Source organism: Vulpes lagopus, chromosome 5 (assembly GCF_018345385.1).
Source record: "Vulpes lagopus strain Blue_001 chromosome 5, ASM1834538v1, whole genome shotgun sequence".
In the NCBI taxonomy this organism is placed as follows: Eukaryota; Metazoa; Chordata; class Mammalia; order Carnivora; family Canidae; genus Vulpes; species Vulpes lagopus.
Window position 1 is genome coordinate 82,002,657 of NC_054828.1, and position 27,006 is coordinate 82,029,662.

Genomic DNA, 27,006 nt, shown 5'->3' on the forward strand with positions numbered 1-27,006 from the left:
TCACGGAGCGAGACGCCTCGGAGCCCGTCAGCCAACCTGCCCTTGGACCTCACGCCGCAGTCCCTGGGAGGGAAGTCTGCCTTAAGTGTAGCCTCAACCCTCCCGTTTAGTTCGGTCTTTCTGGCCCTGGTTATGCTTAAGAGCAAGACACACGATCTCCTGTGGTGTTGCACCGCTGTGGGGAGATGGGTCTGGCGGCGACGGAGCGCCCTCTTGAAATGCCCCCCATCCCTATTTGCCAGAAACTTTCCCCTCCCGTTGCCATGGAGAGAGACGGCCGCTGCCTCTCGTTGCCATGGCAACGTGCGGTTCCGTGGACCGCAGGATTGCGGGGCTCAGAAAGTCTTTCTGCAGTTGGAATAGCCCCGCAGTCTTAGGGTCCTCTGCCTCGGAAGCTGGGACTTGGGGGGTCGTCCGACTAACTTCCCCCGTGAGGAACCTTGGCTCCCCACTCCCCGCCGGGTCATCTTTCTTTCCGTAATGGGTTTATCTATTTGGTCGCCGCTTGTGCGGCATGTGGCAATTTCCCCAGTGTCTTACAAACACCGTCTCTCTGTTCCCCGCAGCCTGTGGGGCACTCGTAATCATTGTGCCCCTTTTACAGAATGGGCAGTTGAGCCTCAGAGAGGCCCAGGTCACAGCAGGCAGGGAATGCGGAGTCAGATCCCAGGCCCTTTCCTGGGCCTTGCACCCTCCGCGGTGCTGGACCACCGGGCTCCGCTGCCTCGAACCCGCCGGGACTCCGACCTGTCCCCGGGTGTGGAGGGGGCGGCCGCGAGGCGCCAGACTTGCCAGCTGCCGCGGGATGCCACGTGAGGGGCGGAGACCCTGCGGGGAACCGATTAAAAGCCGAACGGAGCCGCAGGGGGCCGCTGCGGGGAGGGTCTTCTTGGGGCCGCGTCGCCCCACCCCAGTCCAGAGGCTGCACGGGTCCGGGCGCCGGGGTGTCCCGGGCATGAGTGGGGTGTGGGCGAACGGGGGGCCTCGGTGCCAGGCGGCGCTCGCGCTCCTGGCCTCGCTGTGCCGGGCCCGGCCGCCCCCTCTCGGGCTGGACGTGGAGACCTGTCGGAGCTTCGAGCAACAGCCCCCAGAGAGGAGTCGGAGCGCGGCCGACGCAGGTAACGGGAAACCCCAGACCCCTCTCTTCCTGGATTCTCGCCCTGGCCGCCGTCCGTCCCCGGAGCCCCGGCCCCGGGAGCCCCGAACCCAGACAGAGGATTCTAGCTCAGGATCCTGAATTTGGAACCAGCCGGTGCCCCGCTCCATCGCCCGCCGGGCAGGCGGAGAGACGTGAAGGGGACCCGGGAGGTGGAGAGCCCCTGAGCCCCCTCCCGTGTGACTCTGCGGGGATCTCTGCAAAGCCGCGCTCCCGGGTGCAGCGCCCCACCGGGGCCTCAGTTTCCCTAGGGTGTCCCCCTCGCCCAGCGGGCGACCTGCCCGGGAAGGGGTCGGTGGAGCGAGCAGGAGACCAGGGACCTCCCGGCGGAGGAAGGAACTCGTTTCTTGGGAAGGGCGGGGGGCGGGGGGGGGTGGGGGGTGGGGGGAGGTTGCCGAGGGCCCGGGGTCCGTCCGTCGGTGTGCGCGTCCGTTTGTCTGTTCTGTCGGGGAACGCTGTCCGAGCCCCCCGGTCTCCGGGAGAAACTTGCGTCTGCGGGCGGCACGAGGTCTTTGTGTCCGAGCGCGTCTCGGGCGGCGGGCGGCTGCCTGCGTCCCCGCTGGGGGGCGGGGGGCGGGGGGCGGGATGGGGGAGGGTGTCTCGGCATCTTGCCCCCGCCCCCGCCCCCGCCCCCGCCCCCGCCCCTCTAACTCGCTCCCTCGGTCTCTCTGACTCACTCGGACTCGGACTCGGGGCCGGCGCGCGACTGAGCCGGTGCCTCCCGCCGACTTTGCCAAGCGGGCGCCTCCCGCCCGAACCGCGCGGACCCTGCGCCGGACGCAGCCCCGCGCGGTCGCCGAGCCCAGGCGGGAGCCCGAGCCGAGGCGAGCTCGCCGGAGCCGGTGAGTCGGGAGCCCGAGCCCCGCAGGGCGCGGGCCCGGCGCGCAGCGGCGGCGTCTCTCGGGAGTCGCGACAGCGGCAATGGCGTGTCGCGCCCCGGCGGCGGGCGGCGGGCGGGCGGCGGGGCGGGCGGCGGGCGGGCGGCGGGCGGGTGGCGGCCGCCCGGGGCTCCCTTGCCGCACCAGCGCTGAGCAGCCGCGCTCCCCGCCGCAGCCGGGCTGCTTTGTCCGAGGCCGACGTCTGGAGGGTCCTGGGCCGCAGGGAGCTCCGGGTGGCCCCCTCCGGGGGGAGGGGCGGGGCCGTGCGAAGCCTCGGGGGGAGGCGAGGATGCGGAGTGGGGGTGGGGAGAGCCCGCGGGGACCCAGGCTCCGGGTTCCCTCGGCTCCGCACACGCCGCTCCTTCGTGCCGCTCGACTCTGGCCCCAGTGGCGCGGGGCCTCGGGGTAGGCGGGGGTCGCCCCTGCGGCCCCCCACACCCGCGCGGGCAAGGGAGAAAGGGGCCGCGGGACGCGGGAATTTGGTCTCCAAGCGCGTCTCCCGGGAACGGAAGCCGGGGACCCGGGCGGCGGTCCCGGAGCAGGTACAGGTGGGCTGAGCTCCCCAGAGGCCGCAGGTTTCGGGGCCCTGTTTTCACTTGAGGTTAAAGGTCAGAGCTGTTGGTGAGTCCTAGGTTAGGAACGGGGCCGCTGGGGGTGGGCAGAGGAACAGAAGCCAGGCAGTGGGCCAAGGGGAGGGTTGGGGGGGTTGTGTCCCGCCTGCAGTAGTGGAGCGCACCTCAGCCCCGTGTGGGTTGTAGGGGGCGCTGCTCTCTCGCGTGCGCTCTCTCTGGCCCTGGCAATATTTGATCAATGGGTCGATTACTGCAGCAGAAAGGACTAAGGCTAGACCTAAGAAGAACTTTCAGAGGGTGGTGCAGTGATGGATGTTGGCGAGGCCGATTCTCCCTCTTGAAGAATCTCCAAATAGATTAGGCCCAGCAAGTGTTACTAGATTTTGGTTCTCAGGTGCCATCATCTGCTACGCCATCCCACTCCCCATACCCCATAGACGCATAATTTTCCCCAAGCTAGGGAGCCTCTTCCTGACTGTCTACCCAGCTCCCTTCCATCCTCTCCTCCAACAATTTGTTTCCAGTGGGGGCCTCAGTGCTGGTCCTGACTCCTTAAACCCTAAAGGGGATAATTCAAGGTAAGAACACACCTGTCGAGTTCCACCTGGGGTGGAGGCTGCCTTCCTCCCCTGTCTGTTCAGAGCAGAAATGTATGTGCTGGGGAGGGTGTGTGTGTGTGTGTGTGTGTGTGTGTGTGTGTGTGTAACATTCTGATACAGGGAGGCAGTGGTGTCTCAACTCCTGGGGGACACCCTGTAGTCGAATGACAGGTACTTGGTGGCCAAGCTGAGGATGAGAGAAGGTTGAGGACTTGGAGCAAGCAGGCTCCCATGAATCAGTGTGCCTTTGCTGCAAGCTGCTTGAGCCCTCGTTAGCCCTGGGGGACTTGAACTTTGGCTGCTGAGTCACAAGCCTCAGGAGGCCCCCAGGGTGCCAAGCTAGTGGGCTGGAAGGGAGGAGGAGGCAGAAGGAGACCCTTGATCACAGTGAAAGAAAGAAAGTGGTTGAGAGTGGGTTTGAGATCTTGGGGTTTAAGTCAACACAAGTCTGGGGAGATGCCATGCAGTTCAGGACCAGGCACCCAGGTAGCCTGGGTCTAGCCTACTCCTTGCATCCCAGAGCCACTGCCGAGGGCTAGATTCTTCAGTCAGAGAAATGCTGGATCTTTTTATTTGTATCGTCATGAAAAATGCAAGTGACTAGAGCATGCCCAGTTCTCTTTACCTCTGTCTGTGTCCTCCTGCCTTCCTCCTACTGGGAGTCTCTAGCTCACAGGATTTCTAGTAACACCCCAAAATTCAACTTTGAGAGATTTGGACTCTACTCTCTATTTACTGGGACCCTTCTATGTGCCGTGGTCTGTGCTAGGAATTGCACAGGAAACCTTGATCAGATAGATCTCCTTAGCTTTCCTGACTTGGAAACACCTCTACACATACTGTCCCAGGTAGAAGCAAGTTCATTTTTCTTTAAACATTCTAAAGGCAAAGGGTCTGCTTTCCTCCTTAAAATACAACCTCTTAAAAAAAAAAAAATACAACCTCTTCCCGACCTGCGCACCCCTGCAAGTGAGTTCTGACAGGCAGTGTTCTATCTTCTTCATGCCATTTACCTTGTGGAGATGAATGAATTTGCTCCATAGGCCAAATTGTGTTGGAGTGTTGGAGGTGGGTAGGAGGGTTCTGGATTTCAGGTAGTAAGCAGAGTTTCAGAGGTGTTGCAAAAAATTCAGGAACTGACGGGGATCCCTGAGCCTCCCTGCCCCTGCAGGGCTGGCAGCCAGGAATGATTATTCTCGGGCTTACTTGTGGCCATGAAATGTACCTACTGTTGGTTCACTCCTCTAATGACTCTGGATATGTTCTGTGATTCAGTCACCTGGTTTTGAAGTTGGCCATTGGCAGCACAGGTAAGATTTTTCCTGTTTGTGATGGCAAGTTAAATGCATAGCATTTCATTAAAACACAAATGTCCTGTTTCTATAACTAAATAATCAGTTACTCCCTCACCTCCTGTTGGGAGGAAGAAATTCTGCAGATTTTGCCTTCTTTGAGGAACGGTGCAATGTACGATCCTTTAGAATGTACATCCTTTAGGTGATGTTCTGACTTTAGAGTATGTCTTGAACTTTAAGGGCACAGCCCTTAGGGTAAAATATCTAGGAGCTGTAGAGTGCTTGGATTTATAGTTCTAGAAGTTTTCTTCTACCTCTGTCTGTGGGAACTTTGAGAGTGGAATGGTAGACTCCTCCCCTCCACGCTCTGTACAGAAGATGTGTCCTAACTATTCTGTTACTCTGTCCACAGAATTGGGGGCATAACACGGGACTGCAGAAAATTAGGACTAAGACTGAGGCATCTGGATCCTGCCAGGTTTCTTTAGGGTCTGTGTAAGGCTGTCTGGAGTGGAAAAAAGCAGAGCAAGAGAAAGTCCTGCCCAAGCAGGACATCTAACTGTGGACACTCTAGGTGTCTGATACTGTCTCATCAATAGCATCTATTGCTGCTCTGTTTTTCTTGCTCCGTGTGGACCTAGGCAGACCTTCCTCTCAGTACTTGCAGGTGTAAACAAGAAGGGGGGGTGTAGAGAGAAAGAATCTCTCTGGCTCTCTGTTTGCCATGCCCCCCCCCCCCCCCCCCGCCACCTTGGGGCCTTGAACTCCACATCTCAGAGAGGCTCCAAGCCCTGACCAATCGGGTGGAAATGTACCATCTACCAAAATAATAATACTAATAATTGCTAAATTAATGCCAACGCTGTTAGCTATAGCACTCTGCATTAGTCTCCGGTTTATCTCTGAATCCCCTAATGATGGTGGAAGCCTGTGTCCAGTCATAAAGCTTGTGCGGCCATAATTAGCCTGGCATTGTCTATCTTCATCGAAGCTTTTCAGGAGCATTAATTCCTTCTCTGTTTGGACTCTGCTAATTATCCCCATCGGTGGTTCGGCCTGGATCTCTGAAAGAAGGAATGGAAGCAGAGGCTCTCTGCTCCCCCTCCCTCTAACCCTGAATTTTAATTACACCAGCATCTCCTAATAAATTTACAAGCCACAGCAGAGTTTATTATTAATGGACCACATCTGTAAGGCTTAGAACAGAATAGCCCCGTTCCCCTAACACACACACACACATACACACACACACACATACGCATGCACTCTCAGGTATTTCTCAGGGACATCTATCTCTGGACAAGGTGTTTCCAGGGGCCACCGGTTATTGGCCTGGTGCCTGGTGTGTAACGTTCAGTGTCTATACTTTCTAGGGAAGAAGAAAGAGATGGGGGATGAGGAGGTTGGTCATAGTCCTAGTCGCCAGGTTACTACTCAGGTACAGAAGATCAGGCCAAATAGTAGAGGTTGTGTCCCATACCCTCCTGATGATAACAAAGAAATGCCCCCCACCCTGCCACCTTTCTGTCCAGCTTTCTACTCAGCCCACAGTACTCTCAGGGCCTGGCTCAGAAGCTTGGATTTTGGCATCAGAATTCCCAGGTTTAAATCCCTGGTGTCAAAAATAGTTTACTTCATACAGAATGGACCCAAAGCAGGGCCCTCTGAGACAAGGAAGGGAGATATCAGACCTCAGGGAGAGGCATCCAGGAGACCTTGGGCCCCTCCTCTCTCCAGGGAAGTGAAGATCTCCCTGAAGCCCACGAGGACAGACAATGCTTGTCACCTTCAGTGAGACTGCCTGGCAGGGGTAATGGCTCATGGCCTCCCTCCCTCTCTCTGAAAAATGCTGGGTTATTAATTAGCAACCTAGGGCTTCCTTATCTCTCCATGCTGACATTCCTTTCTCCAAAGACAGAGCCCCCTCCCTTAGTGTTAGGATTCATCAGCAGCTCTTATCACCTGCTATTGTTCCCATTTTTCTAATAGGTTTCGACGTTAGGAAAACCTATTTTGTAACAGTAACAGGCATTTTTTTGCTAACAGATTGTAACTAAAAAGATAAACTGGGGAGAGGTAGTGAAAAGAAAGGACCATTTTCTCTACTTGCCCCAAAGCTGGAGAAACCTGGCTTCAGGGCCTCAGGTTGCTAGTCGACCCTTGGAAAATGGTTTATGGATAAGCCTGTGGGGAGCAGGAAACACCTGGGCTGAGGACCCCTCATTCAGGCACAGAGACACAGAAGAGCACAACCCAGAGATCAGACAGCAAGAAATGCAGAGGCCCAAGAGCCTGGAAGGAACAGCACCAAGTCTGGGAAGGGAGAAGACTCTGGGCAGAACCATTCATATTAATACTAGTAATATTATTTGCTATTTCCTTCCACCGTGCCCTTTACATTATCTCATTTAATCTTTACCATCTCCCTAAGAAATTAGTGTGTACCCCTTAAAGATAAATTAACTCAGTTTAGGGGTGTTAACTAAGTAACCTACTAAAGGCGACATTGCATTTCCAAATTTCCGAGAGAACTTCGCAAAACCATAGCATGTTCTCTCAACTGTGGATTTTTCTCTACGATTTTCTTTTTACTCCTTTGGAGCTCACTCCTGTTTACCAGATGGCTGGTGACAGTAATAGCAGAACTGGACAAGTAGCAAACCGATGAGTATTGACAGAAAAACTAGGAGATGTGAGATCTCTCATGTAGTACCTAGTATGTCTTGAGATCTAGCTATATATGCAATACTTATATTCTTTCTGCTGCTAGTACGATCATTCCTAGTTTGTAATGACAAAGATAAAGTTCTATTAGTGTTCATGACTTGTGGGTGTTCTGCTGAGGGGATATTCAAAACTAGACTGGGCAAAACTAGGTGATTCTAATAGAAACGGCCAATATACTACATTCTGCCACTGTCCTCAGCACTTCTGCTTTCCCTGAAACCTCACAATGACCTTCTGAGGTAGGTACTATCACAGATGAGGATTGTGAGGCTTGAGAGATTAAGTAGTTTGCCAAAGTCACACAGTTCAAAGGCAATGGAAATGGACATTTGAGGGGCCCAGCTTTGGACATTTGAGGGGCCCAACAATTCTTTTTCTCCAGGCTGAAGAGGAAATAAAAAAAGGAGAAGAGAGGGAGAAAGAATACAGGGATTTAGGAAGGTTTTTTTTCATTTTCAGTACTGTGGTGAGGGCTTTCTCCTTTCCTGGAGGGTTGTCTCTCTCTTGTCGGGAAGCTAGCATGAGATGGCAGTGTGAAATATACAGAGCACTGGGTCAGGACTCAAAAGGTGGCTGAGTAGCTCATCAAAATCATCTGCCTCACAGTGTTGAGGTTCAGGCCAGACGAGTGGAAGAAAGGCTCTGAAGGCTACCTGTGACTTGCTAGAAGGCAATATGCCCTGATGGGTTGGCCACTGCTGACCTGGGGTGGGAAGGCACATCTGGTGGCTGATCTGGGCCTTGGTACAGCCCTTAGATCATACAGGAGCCTCACCTTCCCAGGCTCAGTGAACCTTTTAACCAGGTTCTTTGGGCTGATTGTGTTTAAGGCCACATGTGGTGATTTTACAGCGGCTAAATCCTGTACAGTCACCCTTGCCCTGTCCTAATTCTGCTCTGGACTTGCTCACTGCCTTGTGTCCCTGGTGGGTGAATCCACTCAGCAACAGGACCCAATTCCTCGTGTAATGCCTGTGGGTGAGGTGTCCTGGAAAGAGATTCTCCAGGCAGAGGAAGGGCCTCTCAGTTTTACATAACCAGTATTGAGTGCTGGGTGCCGATTCCAAATAATCCATACCTCTGCCTGCCCTAATCACAGCTCTGAGGGAACAACAGCCCGGGTGGGGGCGTGGGGATGGGGGTGAAAGGGAGTAGGGGGAGAGACATGTGCGCAAGCATTCCAAATAGCAGCCATACAGAGGAAAACTGATTCCCTCGGCCCGCCCCCTTCCCCCACCTCTCTTTTCATTTATGAATTCAGGTTTTTTTTTTTTTGTCAGGCTGAACATTTAAATGCACTCTATGCTCTCTGGATTCCCCCCATTTCTCCCCCTTTCTCATTAAAATTCTAATTATTACCAGAGCAAGTAAGATGTATGATCAAAGGAAAGCAAAGCCCTAGAAATACCTTTTTGTTTTAAGGTGACTCATTGTAGAGAATGCATCCAGAACAGCTGGAACTGGGAACAGATGTAACTGCAAAGGGGCTAGAGATGGCTGGGTTCTTAGACCCGTGTATCTGTGGTCGCTTTGCTGGTGAACCCCAGGGGCATCAGGGCCTAAAGAAACTGTCTCCAAACCATTTAGCTAATGGACTCATAACAACACAAATTATTTGATTTAATGCCTCCAATATATATTTGTTCCCATGTTCCATACTCATGTGGGTTGTGTCTCCAATTCTACGGCTTACCAGCTGTGTGACCCCAGGCAATATAATCCTCTGTGCCTCACCTTTCTCATATGCATAAAGGAAATAATAATCATATCTATTTCGCCGGAGAGTATGATATGAGTGAATACGTAAAAAGCGCTTCATACCTTGGACATTGTAATGTTTAAAACTTAACTAAATCCAAAAACAAAATGCTATCATTTCTGTTACTAGCAACCTGTATATTGCAATTCTGATTTATTGATTTAAAGATAATAAATACGAAAACAATCTGATATTTTTTTCTCTTGTGCCCCCAGGATGCATGTACACTGCACTAGAGACCTTTAGAAGTGAACTTAGGGGACTCCTGGGTGGCTCAGCGATTGAGCAACTGCCTTTGGCTCAGGGCCTGATCCCGGGATCTGGGATTGAGTCCCACATCAGGATCCCTGTGAGGAGCCTGCTTCTTCCTCTGCCTGTGTCTCTGTCTCTCTTTGTGTGTCTCTCATAAATAAATAAATAAATAAATAAATAAATAAATAAATAAATAAAAGTGAACTTAGACTTGGCTTTCCTGATCCCTGGCAGTGTCCGGGTGAAGGACAAATCCCAGCTCTTCTGGCCGGGGAGAGGCTCCGATGTCTCTGCAAGGGTCTGGGGTTGCTGTGGGTGGCTGTCATAGTTGATCCACGCCAGTACCAGGGAGTCAGAAGGCAGTCCTAGCTCCCCAGACAAGGTGGCTGACACTCTCACCTCCTTCCAAGGTTCTCTGGCTGGGGGACAGCTTTTCCTGGTGCCTGTGTGCTATAAGAGAACTCTGGAGTACTCTGGATTCCCCCTACAAGGGACTTGGCATCTTGGTACAGCAAGCCTAGGTTAGCACCTGCCATGTAGCAGGTGCTCAGTAAATCCTGGTTAAGAAATAATTCTAGCTCTTGTATGTGCCATTCATTTATTCATTCATTCACTCATGCATTCTCATGTGCCAGGTTCTGTGCTAGGCCCCGAGTCAGACAAATATGAAAACACAGAGTTACAACAGCCCACAGTTTAATCAGGAACAAATAGGCTAGGACAGTGGAAGGAGCCCCAGGCTCAGTGGTGGACATCTGGACCCTGGTCCAGGCTCTGTGTCTGACCTGGGACCCTGGGTGAGTCCCTTCTCTGGACTACTGCTTCTGTCTGCAAAAGCACAGCCTGGCCTCAGTACTTGTAGGGTCATTTCTCACCTTAGATCCTAAGGTTCCTAGGGCACTGAGCCAGGATAATCCAGGGCCTGCAAACCCACAGGCCTGCAGGGGCCACATGGGCCACACAGGTGAGGACACACACCCCTTCCTTCCGAAGGGTACAGGAGCACAGGTCCAGTTACCAAGGCATCTGGCCTCTTCCAGAGTTTCCAGAAATTTGGTGTGATGATGATGGTGGTGGAATTTCTTGACTTTTCCGCTTTCACCCTGGCAGGCAATACTCCTCTGCAGGCTTGTTCACAAAGTTGACAAGTGACCCTTGAGCACACTGTGCCCAGTGTCCCATTGGTTGGGAGGCTTCTGACCTCTCAGAAGGAGAAGAGGCTTTGGGATCTAAGGGTCATTCCAAAAGTGTGTGTGTGGGGGGAGATCTGCTTAATCATTTCTTCTAGAGGGAGGCATCCCGGGCTGCTCTTCTGGGATAACAGGCATCCTGCTTCCTGCTGGGGTCGGGGGTGGGCTGGGGGCAAGACAGTGAGCACCTGCCTCTGAACCAACTGCGACATTCAAAAATGCTGGTTTTACAGCAAAGCTCTCAACTAGCCCAGGAATGGGAGAAGCCAGCTACAGGAATCCCTTGTAATGTAGCTTTGAAATAAGTTGTGTAGGTCAAATTCCGACTTCATCCAAGTATTTACTGAGCCTGCTATGTGCAGAGTTGAGAGTTCTGCAGAAGCCGGGGACCTGATCCCTGCCCCTCGTTGGCATCAAGTCAGCTGTGACGGTTAAGCTCCCGTGTGGGCTCTGGGCTCCCCAGGGGTGGGGTAAGGGAAGAGCTGGAGTTGGCTGAGCCTCTGGTCCCCGAGGCCACATGGCCTGTTGAGGAAGAGAAGCTGTATACACAAAAATGACTCTGCTGTAAGTCTGGCCATAGTAACAGCTCTAATAGAAATTCAAACAGCATCCAGTTGTGAACGCTTCAGGAATTTGCACATTTGCTTAGGCTGCTATTTAAATTACTTTCCCTTCCCTGTGCACGTGCCCATAGGCAGTGGGGGAGGCCGCCCAGGTGCTCCCCAGGCTGGCAGCCGGGGAGGGGTGAGGAGTGGGGGAGGCCAGCGCCAGGCTGCAGACGTTTCCCAAAGTGGACTGTGGAGCGGCACCCCTCAAGCCACCTGTCCTCTGGCTGGCAGCTTTCTCACGAGCGTTCTTCTCTCTTCTCCCTTTGTCTTTGTCCCTTCTGTGTGCCCCCTCTGCCGACTCCCTTCCCTGCTTCTGCCCACCTCTGTCCGTCTCTGTCCCTTCCTGCCCGGCTCCTGCCGAGGGCAGGCACCTCTGTCAGCCTCCTCGCAGTGGTGGTTATTGTGTGTGGCGTGGCCCTGGTGGCAGTTTTTCTCTTTCTCTTTTGGAAGTTGTGCTGGATGCCCCGGAGGAGCAAGGAGGCGTCCAGTCCCGCGCCCGCTAACCCTGCCCCGGAGGCTGCGCCGCGCCCCGGGCCCAGAGGCGTCATGGGCGACAAGCTGAAGGACAGCGCGGCGCTGGGCTTCCTGGAGGCGGCCGTGAAGATCAGCCACACGTCCCCCGACATCCCCGCCGAGGTGCAGATGTCCGTCCGGGAGCACATCATGCGTCACACGCGGCTGCAGCGACAGACCACAGAGCCCGCGTCGTCCACCAGGTGAGCGGGGCTCCCGGGCCTGGCCGCCAGCCTCCGCGCTGCGCTCTCGGCGGTGCGGCCCAGCCCGGGCGGAGCGGGCGAGCCAGGAGGGGCGCCACGCGCACGCGGACTGGAGCCGGCCGCGGTCAGCAGCTGGGAGGTGGGCACCCCAAGGGCTGCGGGAAGGGGCGCCTTGGAGGTGGGTGCGTGCTGCGGAGTGTGCACTGCGCTGTGCACGCGTGGGCGGGGCGGGCCCTTTGGAGGGAAGGAAAGACTGCAGGCAGAGGGCAGAGAATGTGCAAGGACCCAGAGGCGTCAGAGGGCGTGCTGTGTCCAGGGATAGGCCGGTAAAGCTTGCAGATCAGAGTCTGCGCTGCGTGCAAGGCAAGACCAGAGGTTCCTAACATGTTGAGAATAGGATTCCTTTATGACCTCTGACAGGGTTCCCTGCAGGACAGCAGTTGTATACATGGCATCCTTTAACTGAGAAAGCCAGAGACAGCACCCACAACATAATGACAAACGTCTGCTCTAAACTCAGATACAAAAATAAAATAAATAAATAAACTCCGAAATGGAAGCGGTGCAGTATGAGACACTGTATTTTTATTCAAACGTAGGGCTCATGTGGGTTCCTGGGTCCCTGCAATGTCTCCCCAGGCTCCCAGGGGAGCAGCCAAAGGGAAGGAGACTGGGCCTTCTGATGGGAGTCCAGGATTGAAAGTGCTGGGGAGTCACATTGTCAGAGTTGATCATGTGATTTCCAGCCAGTAGCTCACCTTTCTTAGGCCTCACTTTCGCCCACTGTAAAATAGGACTAATGACTCCTAAGGTTGCTGTGAGGAGCCAAGGAAGGAATGCATCAGGCAATCCAGAGCTGACGATATATCACTTACTATACATCTGGCCCTGTGCTAAGTGCCTTTTCTGTGTATTAATCTGGTTCATCCTCACAGTAATCCTATGCAGTTGCTACTTTTATTATCCTCATTTTGTAGCACAGTGAAGTTAAATAACTTGACCAAGGTCACATAACCAGACAGTGGCAGAGCCAATATTAACCTACGCAGTCTGGCTCCCAAGCCCAATAAATGTTAACTACGGTGGCGGGGGTGGTGCTGCTGCTGATGCTGGAGGGACAGCCGCATCCAGGGTAGTAGAAGGGGTCTCATGCTTTCATGGTAGAAACCAGTCACATATACTAGGAAAGAAACCCAGAAAATAGGTGGCCATGTGCTGGGAATGGTAGCCAAGGCTACCATGAACTGAGTTTATTATATACCAGACCCCATCCCAACTACTTTCCAGAGGCTTGTATTGCTCACAACCACCAGTGCACAAAGTGTGTGCAGGAGGCAAAGGGCCCCCGCAAAGGGTGGGATGAGCCAGGGCAGACGGGAGGTGCTGGCCTGCATATCTCTCCCCCTGAGCCGTGACCCACACTGTCCCTGCCCCCTCCCACCCTGCACCAGGCACACGTCCTTCAAGCGCCACCTGCCACGGCAGATGCATGTCTCCAGCGTGGACTATGGCAATGAGCTGCCGCCGGCAGCAGAGCAGCCCACCAGCATTGGCCGAATCAAGCCCGAGCTCTACAAGCAGAAGTCGGTGGACGGGGACGATGCCAAGTCTGAGGCCGCCAAGAGCTGTGGGAAAATCAACTTCAGCCTACGCTATGACTACGAGAGTGAGACTTTGATCGTGCGCATCCTGAAGGCCTTCGACCTCCCTGCCAAGGACTTCTGTGGCAGTTCAGACCCCTATGTCAAGATCTACCTCCTGCCAGATCGCAAGTGCAAGCTGCAGACCCGGGTGCACCGCAAGACCCTGAACCCCACCTTCGATGAGAACTTCCACTTCCCGGTGCCCTATGAGGAGCTGGCCGACCGCAAGCTACATCTCAGTGTCTTCGACTTTGACCGCTTCTCCCGCCATGACATGATCGGAGAGGTCATCCTGGACAACCTCTTTGAGGCCTCCGACCTGTCCCGGGAAACCTCCATCTGGAAGGACATTCAGTATGCCACAAGTGTGAGTACAGCCATGCCTTCCGGGCTTCTTGAGGATCCCTGGTGCTGGGTTGAGTGAGGAGAGTCCCTATTGTTCTCACCTGTAGAGACAAGTAGGCCTTTGCTCTTTAGAATGTGAAGAGGGCTCTGCAAACTGACCAGTGGCTCAGCCCACCCTGGGGAAGTCCTTGCACTCTGCCCCAGGTTGGGCTGGGGCCACAGAGCTCCTCCTGTGTGGGTTAGCAAGGAAGAGAATTTTTGACCATTGCTTCTGATTACATGTTCTGAGGGGGTTACCTCTACCTGCTGGACCTTAGGTCTACCACCTAGAAAACAATGTCATCTATCTCTTTGATCACGGAGGAGGACTGAGCCAGGCCTATAGGACTGGACCAGACAGCAGCATCTGCCAAGTGCACTGATGTGTACTAGAAGTCTGGGAAAGGCAATCAAAAACAGAACATATTTATCAGGACAAACAGGTTATGCAGCAACAAATAATCCTAGGATTTGGTAGCTCAGAGCAACCAAGGTCTAGTTCTTGTTCACGTCACACATGCTTTGCAGATCGGCAGGTGGCTCGACTTTACCTTGCGACGCAGGGGTCTGAGCTGACAGAGGCTCCGTGTAGACACATGCTGCCATCATTACCACATCAGGAAGAAGGGGATGGGGCAAGTCATGCACTAGTCCTTAATGGTTCCACAACGAAGTGATATATGTCACTTCGACCTACATTTCGTTAGCCAACTTGAGACACGTGGCAACTCAGGAGGGCAGGACAAAGACATGTGACCATGTGTCCAAAGAAACTGGAACCATGTGATGACCAACACCAGTGACTACCACGCAGCCCCTTCTCTCAGGCATTCCCTGCCTGGGCCAGCCTGGAAGGACACCTGGCTAATCCACACACGGGATGGGATCCACACACCACATGGGGGTGGGTGCTTGGCTGTCTGTGACCAACTATAGTTAACCAGGGAATGTTTTGAGGAGCTGAGGCTTGGGCTGGCTTTTCAGAGGGAGGACACGTTTGGCACAGAGGATGAAGAGGGCATATCCAGAGGTCCAGTGTAGACCTCACAGGTATGGGTGACTTGCCTCTTTCTTAGCCCATCTGGGCAGCTGAGAGCCCAGCATGGGTATTCTCATCAAACGCCAATGGCCTTGTGTCTGGGATCTTGAGTACCAAACGGTCAAGTGTCCCAGGATATTTCCTGCACTGTTTCTCTGGGGCAGGAATGACTCCATTCAATCTCTAGACCTTCCCCTTGAATACAGTCAACTCTCAATATTTCTGTGTTGAACTTGTGAGGAAAGATGCCAGGAAAATCAGCCCTGCTCTGATGGGAAAGTGTGAGAAACTTGATTTGTTCAAAGTTTGGTGGGCCTCGTTTCGGTCCCAGGGAGGGTCTCCAGGACACCCCATTCTAGCTGGTGCTGACTTTTACTGGTTCAGTCTCATGACCCAGTGCCTCCCCCACCTTTGCTTCTATGATCTCTCCAAGAACAGGCGAGGCAGCAGGGCCAGGCAGAAAGGGGTGGGCAGACCGGGCGGGCTGGAGCAGCAGCTGTGCACCAGGCCGAGCCCAAGAGCTCTGCTCTATAAATCACTGTGAAGTTTACATCTGGTGCAGCTCTTCCCTTGTGGTCTCATTGGCCAGCAGCTTCATTATGGTGACTGCACAGGTAGAGAAAAGCAGCTTGGGCCTCCCTGCATGGAGGTCGAGGCCCAGGAGCTCTGAGAGTGGGAGGGGTGGGGCCAGGGGCTGGAGAAGCACAGCTTGACTCAGACTCCGAAGAGACTGACTCCCTTTTCTAACAGGGTTCCCTGCCTCCCTCTCCTGTGACTTTAGCTGCAGGCATGATGGAGATCCAGGTCTGGTTTGGACAGTCTGTGTCTCAGAGGGATGCTAGCTTCCTAAATGCTTGAACTTTGTGGCTGTCTTGCCCACATCCCATCCCTTTCCCCAGCCCAGCTTCAGAAAATGGCAGATCATCCAAAAGGTGTTGGACCAATCGTCACCACCCTCATCATCCTCAGTACTCTTCTAGTTAGTCCTCCTCCCTCTCTTCCTAAGCAGAACACTGTGCCAGACACTTGTGGGGGGGAGTGGTGAGCAGGGCTGGGATTGATGATGGCCCCTTTGATCCATAGAACATTTAGAATCTAATTCCGGAGGCAAGAGATGTCCATGCAAGGGCTAGTAATGCTGAGTAGTGAAGAGTGTATACCGTGTGAAGTTGCTCTTGAGAGTTAGGACAGCCCGGGAACTTTTCCCGGAGGAGGAGGAGGTATTAAGCTAGGTGGGGAGGGGCAGTATACATAGCTCGACAGGAAGGGGTAGCATCCCAGCCAGGAGCACAGGGAGGCCTGCCCCCCCCCCACCCCCCGAGTTTCTGAAGCTGAGGAGCAGGTGACTGGGCTCACACATCCTGTCTTGCTTGCAGCCTGTCTGGGCTGATGTCCTGCCAACGAGAGAGCCCTGGAGCCCTTCAATCTGCAGCTCTCCCAATGGGCTGGCTCTCAGGAGTTGGCTCATCCTCTTGGTGGGGGAGGAATCAGACAAAGGAGGGAAAAGGGAAGTAAGAAGACTGGTGCTTTTACCTGTGTTTTTGGTGCTGACTCTGAAATTATAGTTATTTGGGGGTCAGAGAGGCCCAAGTCATCATCACTGAGAATGAGGAGCACCGGGTGCACATGAAATCCCGTGGCTAGCATGGAGGGGGAGGTATGAATGAGCACAGGGTCTCCCATCGGTCCTGTGTGCTGGACTCCATTCTTAGGAGCAACGTTTGGGCCCCACTCCCCTTGGAACTCCGGCAGCTCTGCTGTCCTGCAGGCTGGTCCCCATACCCCCAGAAAGTCCAATATTCCTGCCTCCTGCCTTTGCTCGCAGGGTCCCCTCTGTCAGGCAGGCCTGCCCCCACCGCTCTGCCTGGCCCAAACCAATCCCTCTTTCAAAGTTCCCTGAGTCCTGCCCCTCTTACAGAAGTCACTCCTCTGGATTTTTATGTGTGGGTCCCTCAATTATGCCCTGAATCATATTCAGTCTTACAAAGCCCTCCCAATATCTCAGGAATGCCTTTGGTTCTACATGTGACTTTCTCTTATATTTTTCCTCATGGCTGAGTGTGTCATTTTATGCAAACATAAGAACTCAGCACATTTTTGTAAAATGACCAACTGCTTAGCTAATTCAATTAAAACTGTATATTGGAATGCAAAGAAAGGGTTATTAGAGAAGCAGGGGGAATGGGGTGTGGCTAACCTGGAAGGCTTCCTGGAGGAGAAGGTCAAATTGTATTTTGAAAATGGGTAGATGGGACACCTGGGTGGTTCAGTGGTTGAGCGTCTGCCTTTGGCTAAGCGCATGATCCTGGGATTGAGTCCTGCATTGGGCTACCCGCAGGCACCCTGCTTCTCCCTCCGCCTGTGTCTTGGCCTCTCTCTCTGTCTCTGTGTGTATCTCTCATGAATAAATAAAATCTCTAAAAAAAAAAAAAAGAAAGGAAGGAAATGGGTAAAGTCAGGCTTTGTGGGGAGAGACGCAGCCTGTGTGTTCACTCCTTCAGAGACATGGTTCAGGTAGATGGTTTGTGTCTGGAGTAGCAAATTTATTAACCAGTTGGATCAGATAGTCTGGACCGAAATGGAGGGTCAGTGACTCACAGAACAGGTAGGAGGACAGGCATGGTGAAAATCAGGGGCCTGGCAGGCTGCTTTGATTCACATGAGGCCATGAATGCTGTTCCATTTTCAGTCCTAGTGCTTATACTGGAGCATCACGTTCAGCCCTGGCAGGTGGAACCAGTGTGTCCCTTGTTTTGGGCTCTAGCTCCATTGCTCAAGTTGGTTTGAAGTAGCAAAGCCTGGAGCATTCACGTTGTTTTCCCCCCGACCGCTAAATGAGGAGCTTCAAGGCTGGTGAAGGGGAGGTGAACATCCGGGAAGTCTAGCTCTTGGTTAATTGCAAATCTTAAGCCATAAGGGACATATGCCTTGCTGCCCCCAGGTGGTTCTGGAGGGAAGCCTAGGAAGCCATGGAGGTAGTACCCTCCACACCAGGCTGGAGGCTGAGAAGCAGGCAACCTGGACATGTAGAGCCATCAGAGGCCTTTTCTGTTCCCCTGAGTCAAGGAGCTCACGGTGGGAAAGAAATCATGGGAATTGGGTAAATGCACTCCAGCCACAGCAGGGCTGCCCCTCCAGTTCTTGCCGCTGCCACTCTTACCTGGCCTGACTCAGGGCCCCTGGTGGTCTCCTGGGCATTCCCAGAGCTGCGCATTTCCCCTCCACCTCGAACTTCGATGGGCTGAAATCCCCCTGCTCCTCCCTCCCCCGCCTTCTGCCCCTAGTCTCATTATTTCTATATAAAGCTGTAGATTTATCATTATAATAGAGCCGCTATCACCCGGGTTTGCTAATGTCTCTGTAATCTTGTAGTTATTGCTACAGAGGCCTCAGACCCCACTGCACACAACTATTCCTGTCGCTGTTCCTGCTCCTTGGTGGCGGGGGGAGGTAAAGACTGTAATTGGGGCCATAAATATGTGTTGTGCTTGGTGGCGGTAATGGGCTCGGCTGTTTTCCTGCCTTAGCAGGTCCCTGCCAGGTCAGAGTGAGCAAATACGGGTGTGTGTGTGTGTGTGTGTGTGTGTGTGTGTGTGTATGTGCGTGTTGTTTTGGGGTGATGGCTCACTCTGGGTATTTCCAGGGACCCTGGACTCAGATGTTGCAGGGAGGAAGAAAGGCCTAATGTGGTAGACGAGTCTCTAGCCTGGGAATGAGCAGGGCTGGACAGATAGACCTCAAGCTTTGGTGCCAGACACACCGTGTTGCAGTCTAGCTTCTGCTCTTTCTAGCTCTGAGACCTTGGGGGCTCTAGCTACACTGTGCCTCAGTTTCCACATCAACAAAAGAGGGATGGTAATGGGAATTGTAGCTCGTAGTGATATTATATGTAGAAAACTAAGCAACATACCTGAGATGCCTAGGTCAGCGCTGTCACAGAACAGCCTCCGGAGCCTCCTTCTCACAGTGACTTTCCTCCTGGTTCAGCCTGTGGGCCACTGCTCTCAGACCTGACCCCCACCTCGCTTCAGTCCCAACTACCTGTCCTGGCAGGTTGTTGGGTATCTTTATAATTTCTTGCCCTAGCCATGCCATATGTTCTCTGCATGACCTTGGGAAAGCGACTTGTCCTCTCTGAGCTGCAGTTTACTCAGTGTTAAACCAGATTCAAAGTTCTGAGATTGTCTTCTAGAGAAGTGGCTTCTCTTATAGAGAAGTGCTTGGCTCTCTTGCTTTCAGAGCAGTCCCTGGGAGTGTGGTCCACAGGTTAGTAGGCCACTGGGCAGCATTTCCAGACAGTAGGACAGTATTGTCCTCCCTTAGATGTTAGTAAGAATCAGTCCTCTCTTCAAGCCCCTGAGAAATGTCCTCTGGGGGGGTTCCTGCCGCAAGGAAGCACCCCTCCCCACCAACAAGGTATCTTCCTTCTTTTTCCACGAGGCACAGTCCTATGAGGGCCACTTAGCTCCCTCCTCACCTGCTTCCTCTCAGATCCCTGTTTACTGGGGCTTATTACTTGAGCTCCTACCAGGAGCCTAGAGCACAACCAACTTGATTACATTTTATCCTTACCACAAGCCTTATTATCTTCCCCTTTATGTAAACAAAGAAATGAAGGATCAGGTTAAGTGATTCACCCAGTGTCACCCAGAAAGAAGGTGGTAGAGAGCCAAGATTCAAATCCAGGTCTTCAACTGAGCCCGTGGTCTTTGTGAGGCAGGAATGGAGTGGGATTACATTACTCCCTGGGGCAAAAGACAGATCTGAAATTGTGTAGCTCATTCAAGGGATCCAGAAGAGTGATTTTGTTTTCTCTTTTGGCCTGGTTAGGTTGTCTCCTTCCTCTTGTTCCAGGTGGCAGCTTTTGTGTTGACACTGGAATTCCTTTCCCTTCTCCCCAGGATCCTTCCTGTGGGCAGTAGTCTGACATTCATCGCTCTTTTGTTCAACAAACATTTGAGTGTCAAGTATGTTTGGTCAGTTGCATCACTGAGCACTCGTTGGATGTAGAAGCTTGAGCTGGCTATGGAAAGGATGGCAGAGAAAGAGCCCTCCACCTCAGAGTGCCTAGGCTAATGCGCACCTTACAGTATGCCCAGTCCCCCCCCCCCCCCACGCACACACGCATATGACATATGCCTGGGAATAGACCGGTTCAGGATGCTTGCAACAAAACTATGCTCTACTGCAAGCCATGTGCAGAAGTGTTGGGGAGAAATGCAGAAAAGAAATCAGAGTCAGAAAAGGAAAGTTTTATGCTAGACTTTGATGGCAATGAAGGTAGAGAGTGCTAAAAGGCCGGCAGGGGGCAGGGGGCAGTCAGGAGTGGGGGAGTGTGTTTCTTGATTTTCTCCAGATTGGGGAAAGGATCTAGAAAAAACTTCTTTCACATCAGATTGATTTTTTTTTCTTTTGCAAGACTACTGGTGGTATAAAAGACTACTGGTGGTATAATTAACTATACCAGGTACCAGGCTAACACTGAGAACACGATGACTTAAACTCCTGTCTTGTCCTCAAAGGCTCACAGTCTGATAGGGGAGGCAGGAAAGCAGCTCTGCTGTCCTGAGGGACATGCAGGTCTTCACTAGCCCAGTGTGTTGAGGAAGGCTGGCCTCCTGGAATGAAATTGCCTGTCCTTGACAGAAAAGAGTTCAGTTGCATCCTCTTCTCATGCCCATGTACTCAAGTCAAATGAGATCCAAGGGTAGCCACAAAAGCCCTTTTCAAGTAGAGCCAAAGAATCAGCTAAATTGATCCACTGTGACTCATTAAATCACCTTGGGATGAAGCCTCCCCAAGGTTCATTGACCAGCGGCTTCATGCAATGCACACCTTGGATCTCAGGCTCTCAGCTCTGGGAGGCAGGGAGGCAGGCGGCAGGAAGAGGGAAGCATGATGAATCTTTATCCACTCAACATGTCTTCAGTCATCTCTCAGAGAACTTATCTGGGTCCAAGAATAACTGAAGGCACAAATAGAGGCCTTGCTTTCAAATAGCTTACCATTCAGTAAAGGTTTCAGAGCAAGTCAATGCAATCAGAACACGATGATTTGAGATGATTATGGAAGCCAGGAGGGTAGGTGAGTGGGCTGAGGATGTAGATGGTGGAAGGAGAAGTTGGGAGCAAGAACTGAGCTTTGGGGATCACCCACACTCATAGAAGAGAAAGCGTGGGCCCAGCAAAGGACAGCAAGCAGGAGGAGACCCAAGAGAAAAGAGAACGGAGGAAGTGAGAGGAGGGATAATTCGACAATAGCACATTCAGTGGTGATCTGTTCTACCATCTGCGAGGTACCTAGTACAGTCCTGGGCTCTGGGGTGTAGAGCTAAACAAAGTCCTTGCTCCTAAGGCACTTACAGTCCAGCTGGGGGACATGGGTGAGTTGATGAGGTAAATATGTAGAGTCAGAGAGATACTGTAGAGAAAGCAAAAACAGGAAAGTGTGGTGGAGAGAGCAGTTTGAAGAGAGGATGTGGCGTAAAACAGGCTGGTCAGGAGAGGCCTCCCTGAGAAGGGCCCTTTGAGTAGATCCACAGGATGACTCAGAGAGAACCATACAGATACCTGGATGAGAGATCTGGGTGGAGAGAAAGGCAAACACAAGGAACCTGACGTGGGTTGGTCAGATAACAGTCAGGGGGCTGGTGTGGCTGAAGCAGAAGTGGACTGGGGAGGGGACAGAGCAGAAGCGGAAGTGAGAGGGATATAGAGGCAGGGAAGCTTAATACAGAGGCAGGGAAGCTTAAAGAAGCTGTTTTTTTTTTTTTTTTGCAGGCATAACTCATTAATTTATTTTATGAATAAATAAGAAAAAAAGCCACTGGTTGGAAAGAATAGTAGAGATTTGTTTTCCAGCATTCTTTGATTTGGTCTTCCCCACCCCCACACCGTTATAACTGAGCTCACTTCCCACCTGTAGTCCGAAGTGATGACTCTTTCCATCAGGCCTTACCGCTGCCTCTCCAGTTCAGAGGACATCATGTCGGGCCTGCGGCTCAACAGTCTTTATCCTACTCTGGTTCCAGCTTCAGGTACCCAGTCAAAAGTTTTAAAATATCACTGTAGCTGGCAGATTGGGAGTAGACTCTACATTCAGAGCAGAAACAGAGAAATCAGTTGAGAGACTATTGCCATAAGAGACCACGGTAGCTTAGACAAGGATGGTGAAGGTGTAAGACCTGGCTTGATTCTGCACATGTTCTGAAAGCAGAACTAGCAGAATTTCTTGACAGATTGTGGGTAGGGCCTGGGGTATGGAGAGAGAGAGAAGAATCAGGGTTTTCAGCTTGAGCTGAGCTCAGGAGAGAATCACCAATCACTGAATTGAGGAATCCTGGAGGATGAATCCATCTGGGGAGGAAGGTCAGGCACTCAGACCTGTACACATTATATGGGAGATGACTTTGGGACATTTAAGTGGAGTTGTTGGACAAGGACTTGGATATAGAGTCTAGGGTCCAGGAGAGAGGCCTTGGCTAAAGAAATAAATATAGGAGAAATCAGCATATAAATGGTGTTGAAAGCCATGAGACTGGTTGAGATCCTGTTTGGAGATCCGCATTTAGACTGAGCATCAGGACTGGGATTGTCTTGTTCAGTGGTGGCGACTGGGAGGAAAAATCAGCCAAGATGTCCGACAACTAAGAGCCAGTGAGGTAGGAAGTAGGGAGATGCAGGGCCCTAGGAAATAAAGAAAGTATTTCCAGGATGAGAGCCAAAGACCAACTGTATCAGGTGGACCCTGAGAGAGACAGCCTGAGGTCTGAACCTTTGGCTCAGCATCATGTGACAAGAGCCCACCTGGGAAAGAGATCACGTGTAGAAGACTGGGACATGGGTTGCATTGTTTTAGGGAACTTTCCTGAGTGGCTGGCCCTTGCAATGTGACTTAGACTAAGAAGGCTGGTTTTGCAGTGTTTTCCAGGTGTGGGTCATACCTCGGGGAAGGCAGGGCTGGGATGCGGGCGTGGGGGAGCAGTGGGCGGCTCCAGCCCACTCAGTGCAATCCAGGTCAAGATGATGCATTCCATCAGGAGTTTGCCGCAAAGGCTCAGTATTTCTAGAATTCTGCCTTAAATTTCCAGGTGTCTGGACTCTTGCAGGCAGGACCAAGCCAGGATAGAAGCAGAGAGGGAGAACTTCCCAAAAGAGGCCTGTAGGGCAAATTAGGGTCATGCAGAAGCCACGGGTGGTGTGAGGGAGCAAGGCTGGGCCTGGGCTGCCTGCCCAAACCACGAACACGGCTCCCCAAGCCTTCTTGCCAGAGATACTCTGAATAATGTATGAAGCCCGCCAGCCCTGCCCTCTTTGTGTCAGTGACCTGGCCCCAAGTGAGCCCTCTAGGCTGCGTGAGCCTGCACTCGAGTCAGAAGCCACCTGGGTCCAGAGAGGGCACAAGGTTCCTTTGTTTGAATGCTGCTCAGTGGGACTCCTCCCAGCCTGCTAATGTTCACTTACCCCCACACTCCATCGAGCCTGGCCTCGTTTTCCTCTTTGTTTGTTGGGATGCCAGGCCTTGAACTCTCCTCCTGTGCCCCCACCCTCAGGTAGTGGGCAGAAATATCCAGACCTTGCTCCCATAGTTTATGCCTCCAGCCCCTGCCAAGGCAGAGGACAGCTGGGTGGGCTCTTCCTTTTGCTCTCCTCCATGCAGGTAGGGCCTGGTTGCCTCCCTGGGAGGAAGTTCCTGCTCAGAATAAGAACCATAGCCCTACCCTCAGAGCTCATGTCTTCTTTTTTTTTTTTTTTTAAGATTTTATTTATTTATTCATGAGAGACACACAGAGAGAGGCAGAGACACAGGCAGAGGGAGAAGCAGGCTCCTCGAAGGGAGCTTGATCCCTGAACTAGGATCACGCCCTGAGCCAAAGGCAAACACTCAACTGCTGAGCCACCCAGGCGTCCCCAGAGCCCATGTCTTATAGTGGCTGGGAGCAACCTGGAAGGGCAGGCACCCAGGGGTCCCTCAAGGCTCAAAGCTTAGGTCCTGAGAATGCGGCTCACCCTGCCAGGCCCCAGGTCCAGAGGCCAGAGGGGCCAAGGCTTTTCTAGAAAAAGATCGCTGAAAATCCATCAAGAACCCAACCAGGGGAAGAGACAGGGTATGGGGCCCGAGCTCCATCCTGCAGGCAGCATGTTGGAGAGACAGGGCACGTAGTCCCAGAGCGGTGGCAGGGCTCCTGCCCACCCCCCCACCCCACCCAGTAATGCTCCAGGTCTGCAAGTTCTTTGGGCAGAGGTGATGGGGGTGTAGCACCCCTTCCACACCCTCTACTTTGGGCCTACTGGGACCAGTAGCTGTTCTTGGGCACATGGGGTTAACAAGTTTCCCGTGTGGTACTGGAAAACAAATATAATTGGTAAAGACAGGTCCCTGACCTGGCAGTAAGCAGTTGCTCAATAACTGCCCCACTGGCCTTGGGTGCTCTCCCTTTCCCAAGAGGCCCTTCCCCTTGGCTTCAGAGGAAGCGGCCTAAGAGGTTGCCAGAGGCTCCCAACAGTAGAGACAGTTCCAGTCTCAACCTGGATCAATTCCGAGCTTCCAGACAGCCCCCACTGCCCACTCTGGCCAGCTCCTTACAGAACCCAGCTCCCACTGACACCTGAAGCGGAGCCTGTTCTGCCTCCCTCCTCAGCTTGCAGCAGCCAGAGCAGGCTGGGCCAGCCCCCCCTGCCCTGCCCTGGCCCCAGGTGCCCTTCATTGGTATGCGGCGCATCTCAATAGTATAAATATCTCATCTTTGCCTACACGAGAATGAATGGGAAATCATTAGGCAGCGAGCTCATGCATCAACAAAAATCTATTTCTCTAACACTGGGACACTTTCTGTGCTCCCCCACCTTGCTGTGCAGAGCATATGCACTTGTCTTGTCGCTTCTATCACCTGATAACCCACAGTGACATTTTCTTCTGGAGAGAGATAATTTAGTCACAGGGGAAGCAACAGCCAAGCATCCCCTCTGGACACTGTCAAGGACATTCAGACTCCAGGATTCATTCAGGAGGAAGGGATTGTATGGGGTCCCCTAGGTCAGCATGAGCTCAGAGACTGGGGTCATTGGATGTAAGTATGAGCAGAATAGCAACTGCCTTGGGAGAACTGGGGCCATCCCTGGGGAGTTCCTAATTTCCAGCGGACTGCAGTGTTATGACCCCATGTTCTCATGGATGTGGGGAAGGTCAGAGCTGGAAAGTGTCTCAGAGATTATCTGACCCAGTGTCTTCCTGTTACAGATGAGCAAGGCAGGACCAGAGAGTTCACACTCATCTGGGGTGGCTCAGTAAGTCCTTGCAAATCTGAACCCAAAACCCAGGTCTCACGAGACCTAGTCCTGTGCTCTGCCTACTGCCTTCCTTGGTCGTCTCTAGGGTTTGGGGGCCAATTCTCTTGCCCTGGTATTTTGTGTCACTCCCCACCACTGCTCTTCCCTTCCAAAGCTGCTGCCCACTTGCTGTCTTCACTCTGTGCTTGTGAGTCTCTCCATCCTGCAAGGAAGAGGGCCAAGGGAAGACTGGGAGTCCAAGGCATGAAGTGTCAAAGGGTGCAGAGCAAAGAACACATTCTTGCTGCCAGCAGTTAGCCTCTTGTATGGAAGAGACTTCCAGTTTCCAGTGAGACTGGAAATAGGGCAAACCAACAAGTGACATCAGCACAAAAATCAAGGAAGAAAGAGAGGCCATTTATGAAAATGCCTCAGACCCTAAGCCAGGTGACTTTGACTTCAAAGTCTCCCCACTGCACATAAATATTTCTATTTTGGAAGAGGAAAGAGGCAAAGCTAGCTGTAGGGTCCTGGTCAACCAGGACCCGTTGCTAGCATATTTTTAGGGTATTTTAGTGTCGGCAACTGTGTAGAACTATGTGGCCTCTCCAGCAGACCACCTCCCCTATCCCACTCTCCCACCAAGCCTGTGGCCGTCTGGTCCCCATTTATCCTCATCAGTTATCCCTGGCCACATTTTCTTCTCATGTCTGAGTTGACACCTACTCATTCTCCATAAATAGTCAATGCTTTCCTCTCTGGTCAAAGTCTTTGAGACCTTGTGGGTCTCTCTAGGGCTGTAGCAAAACTGGGGATGGAGTGTTTTCTGCAGAGTCCACTTGGCACAGGGATGAGAAATTACAGCCAGAAGAGCACCCCGAGATGCTAGAGGGTCTGAAGCAGGAGGCTGAAGGTTCGCCTCGTTCTGGTCAGCATTGCCCTCAGATCTGATGGCCCGAGGAACACCGGTGACAGCTTCAGGAGACGCCCATGTCTGTCACTTTACAGCTCTTACCTTGCTGGGGTAAGACTGGCTGGACTTGGCACAGCCTGGCATTCAGGGAGGCTCCAGTATCCTCGACTACGACTCTAGCTTCTCCCAGAGCTCATTTATATTGTGATCAGAAAGCACATGAAGGTGGGCAGGATGGGCAGGGGTAGGGTGTGAGGGGCCAGGGTGGGGGAACAGGGCTCAGATTACTGTCCGTATGGAATCCCATTGTAGGTGGAAGTGAGCACCTCTGCCTCCTATGCCTCCTATGTGCCAGGCTCTAAGTGACAAAGCTTACTGTTAATCCCCAGCACGCCCCTGCGGGGGCGGGGGGGTACTGTTGGCATCCCCGGGTTCCAGGTGAGGAAACTCAGACAATCTGCTCCAGGATGCGAAGCCAAGGAGATGTGGAGTCAGGAATCAAACCCAGGTGCCTTGGCTCCGCTGTATGTGCTCAGTCCTCCTCTCTGCTGTCTCTCAAGAGCTGGCTAAAGGGGGCTCTCCTCAAGGTCCTGCCTCTGCTTGGCGTGGGAAAGCAGATGTTCCCCTCTGACACTTCATTTTCTGCCTCATCTAAATGTCCTCTTCTCCGCCTCTGGTGACTCTTCCTTCACTGACCCAGTCATGGGACACAAGCCCAGCTTCACCCCGCCCCAGGCAACACAAAGTGAGTTGCTGTGCTTCAGTTGGAGGTTTGTTGTCATGAGAATTGGGTCTTTCTCCTCCCACTACCCAGTGGAGAACTCCAAATGACACAGCAGACTGCTGCCCCGAAGGGCTCTCCCACCAGGCCTCCCATAGAGTGCCGCCTCTCATCTTTCTCTGGGCTCCTCTGAGCCTTCCCCAGCTTCTAAACTAAGCTTCAAAGCACAAACAAAGGCCCTCTTTAAATTGCCCTGGGCAATTAGTTCTCTCCAGCTCCTAGGCCT

General features: G+C 52.8%; 1 protein-coding gene across 2 annotated transcripts in view; it reads left to right on the forward strand.

Annotated features, from left to right (window-relative positions):
- The first annotated feature begins 900 nt into the window (after positions 1–900).
- Positions 901–27,006, forward strand: part of SYT6 (synaptotagmin 6) — a 58,199-nt gene continuing 32,093 nt past the window's right edge. The window contains exons 1-3 of one of the 2 annotated variants that reach the window (XM_041756571.1): positions 901–1,118; positions 11,404–11,752; positions 13,204–13,762. In XM_041756571.1, the coding sequence (XP_041612505.1) occupies positions 956–1,118; positions 11,404–11,752; positions 13,204–13,762 (1,071 nt within the window). In that variant the 5' untranslated portion in view covers positions 901–955. Of the gene's footprint in view, positions 1,119–1,957; positions 1,999–11,403; positions 11,753–13,203; positions 13,763–27,006 lie in introns of those variants that run through there. The other variant, XM_041756570.1, reaches the window with a different exon arrangement.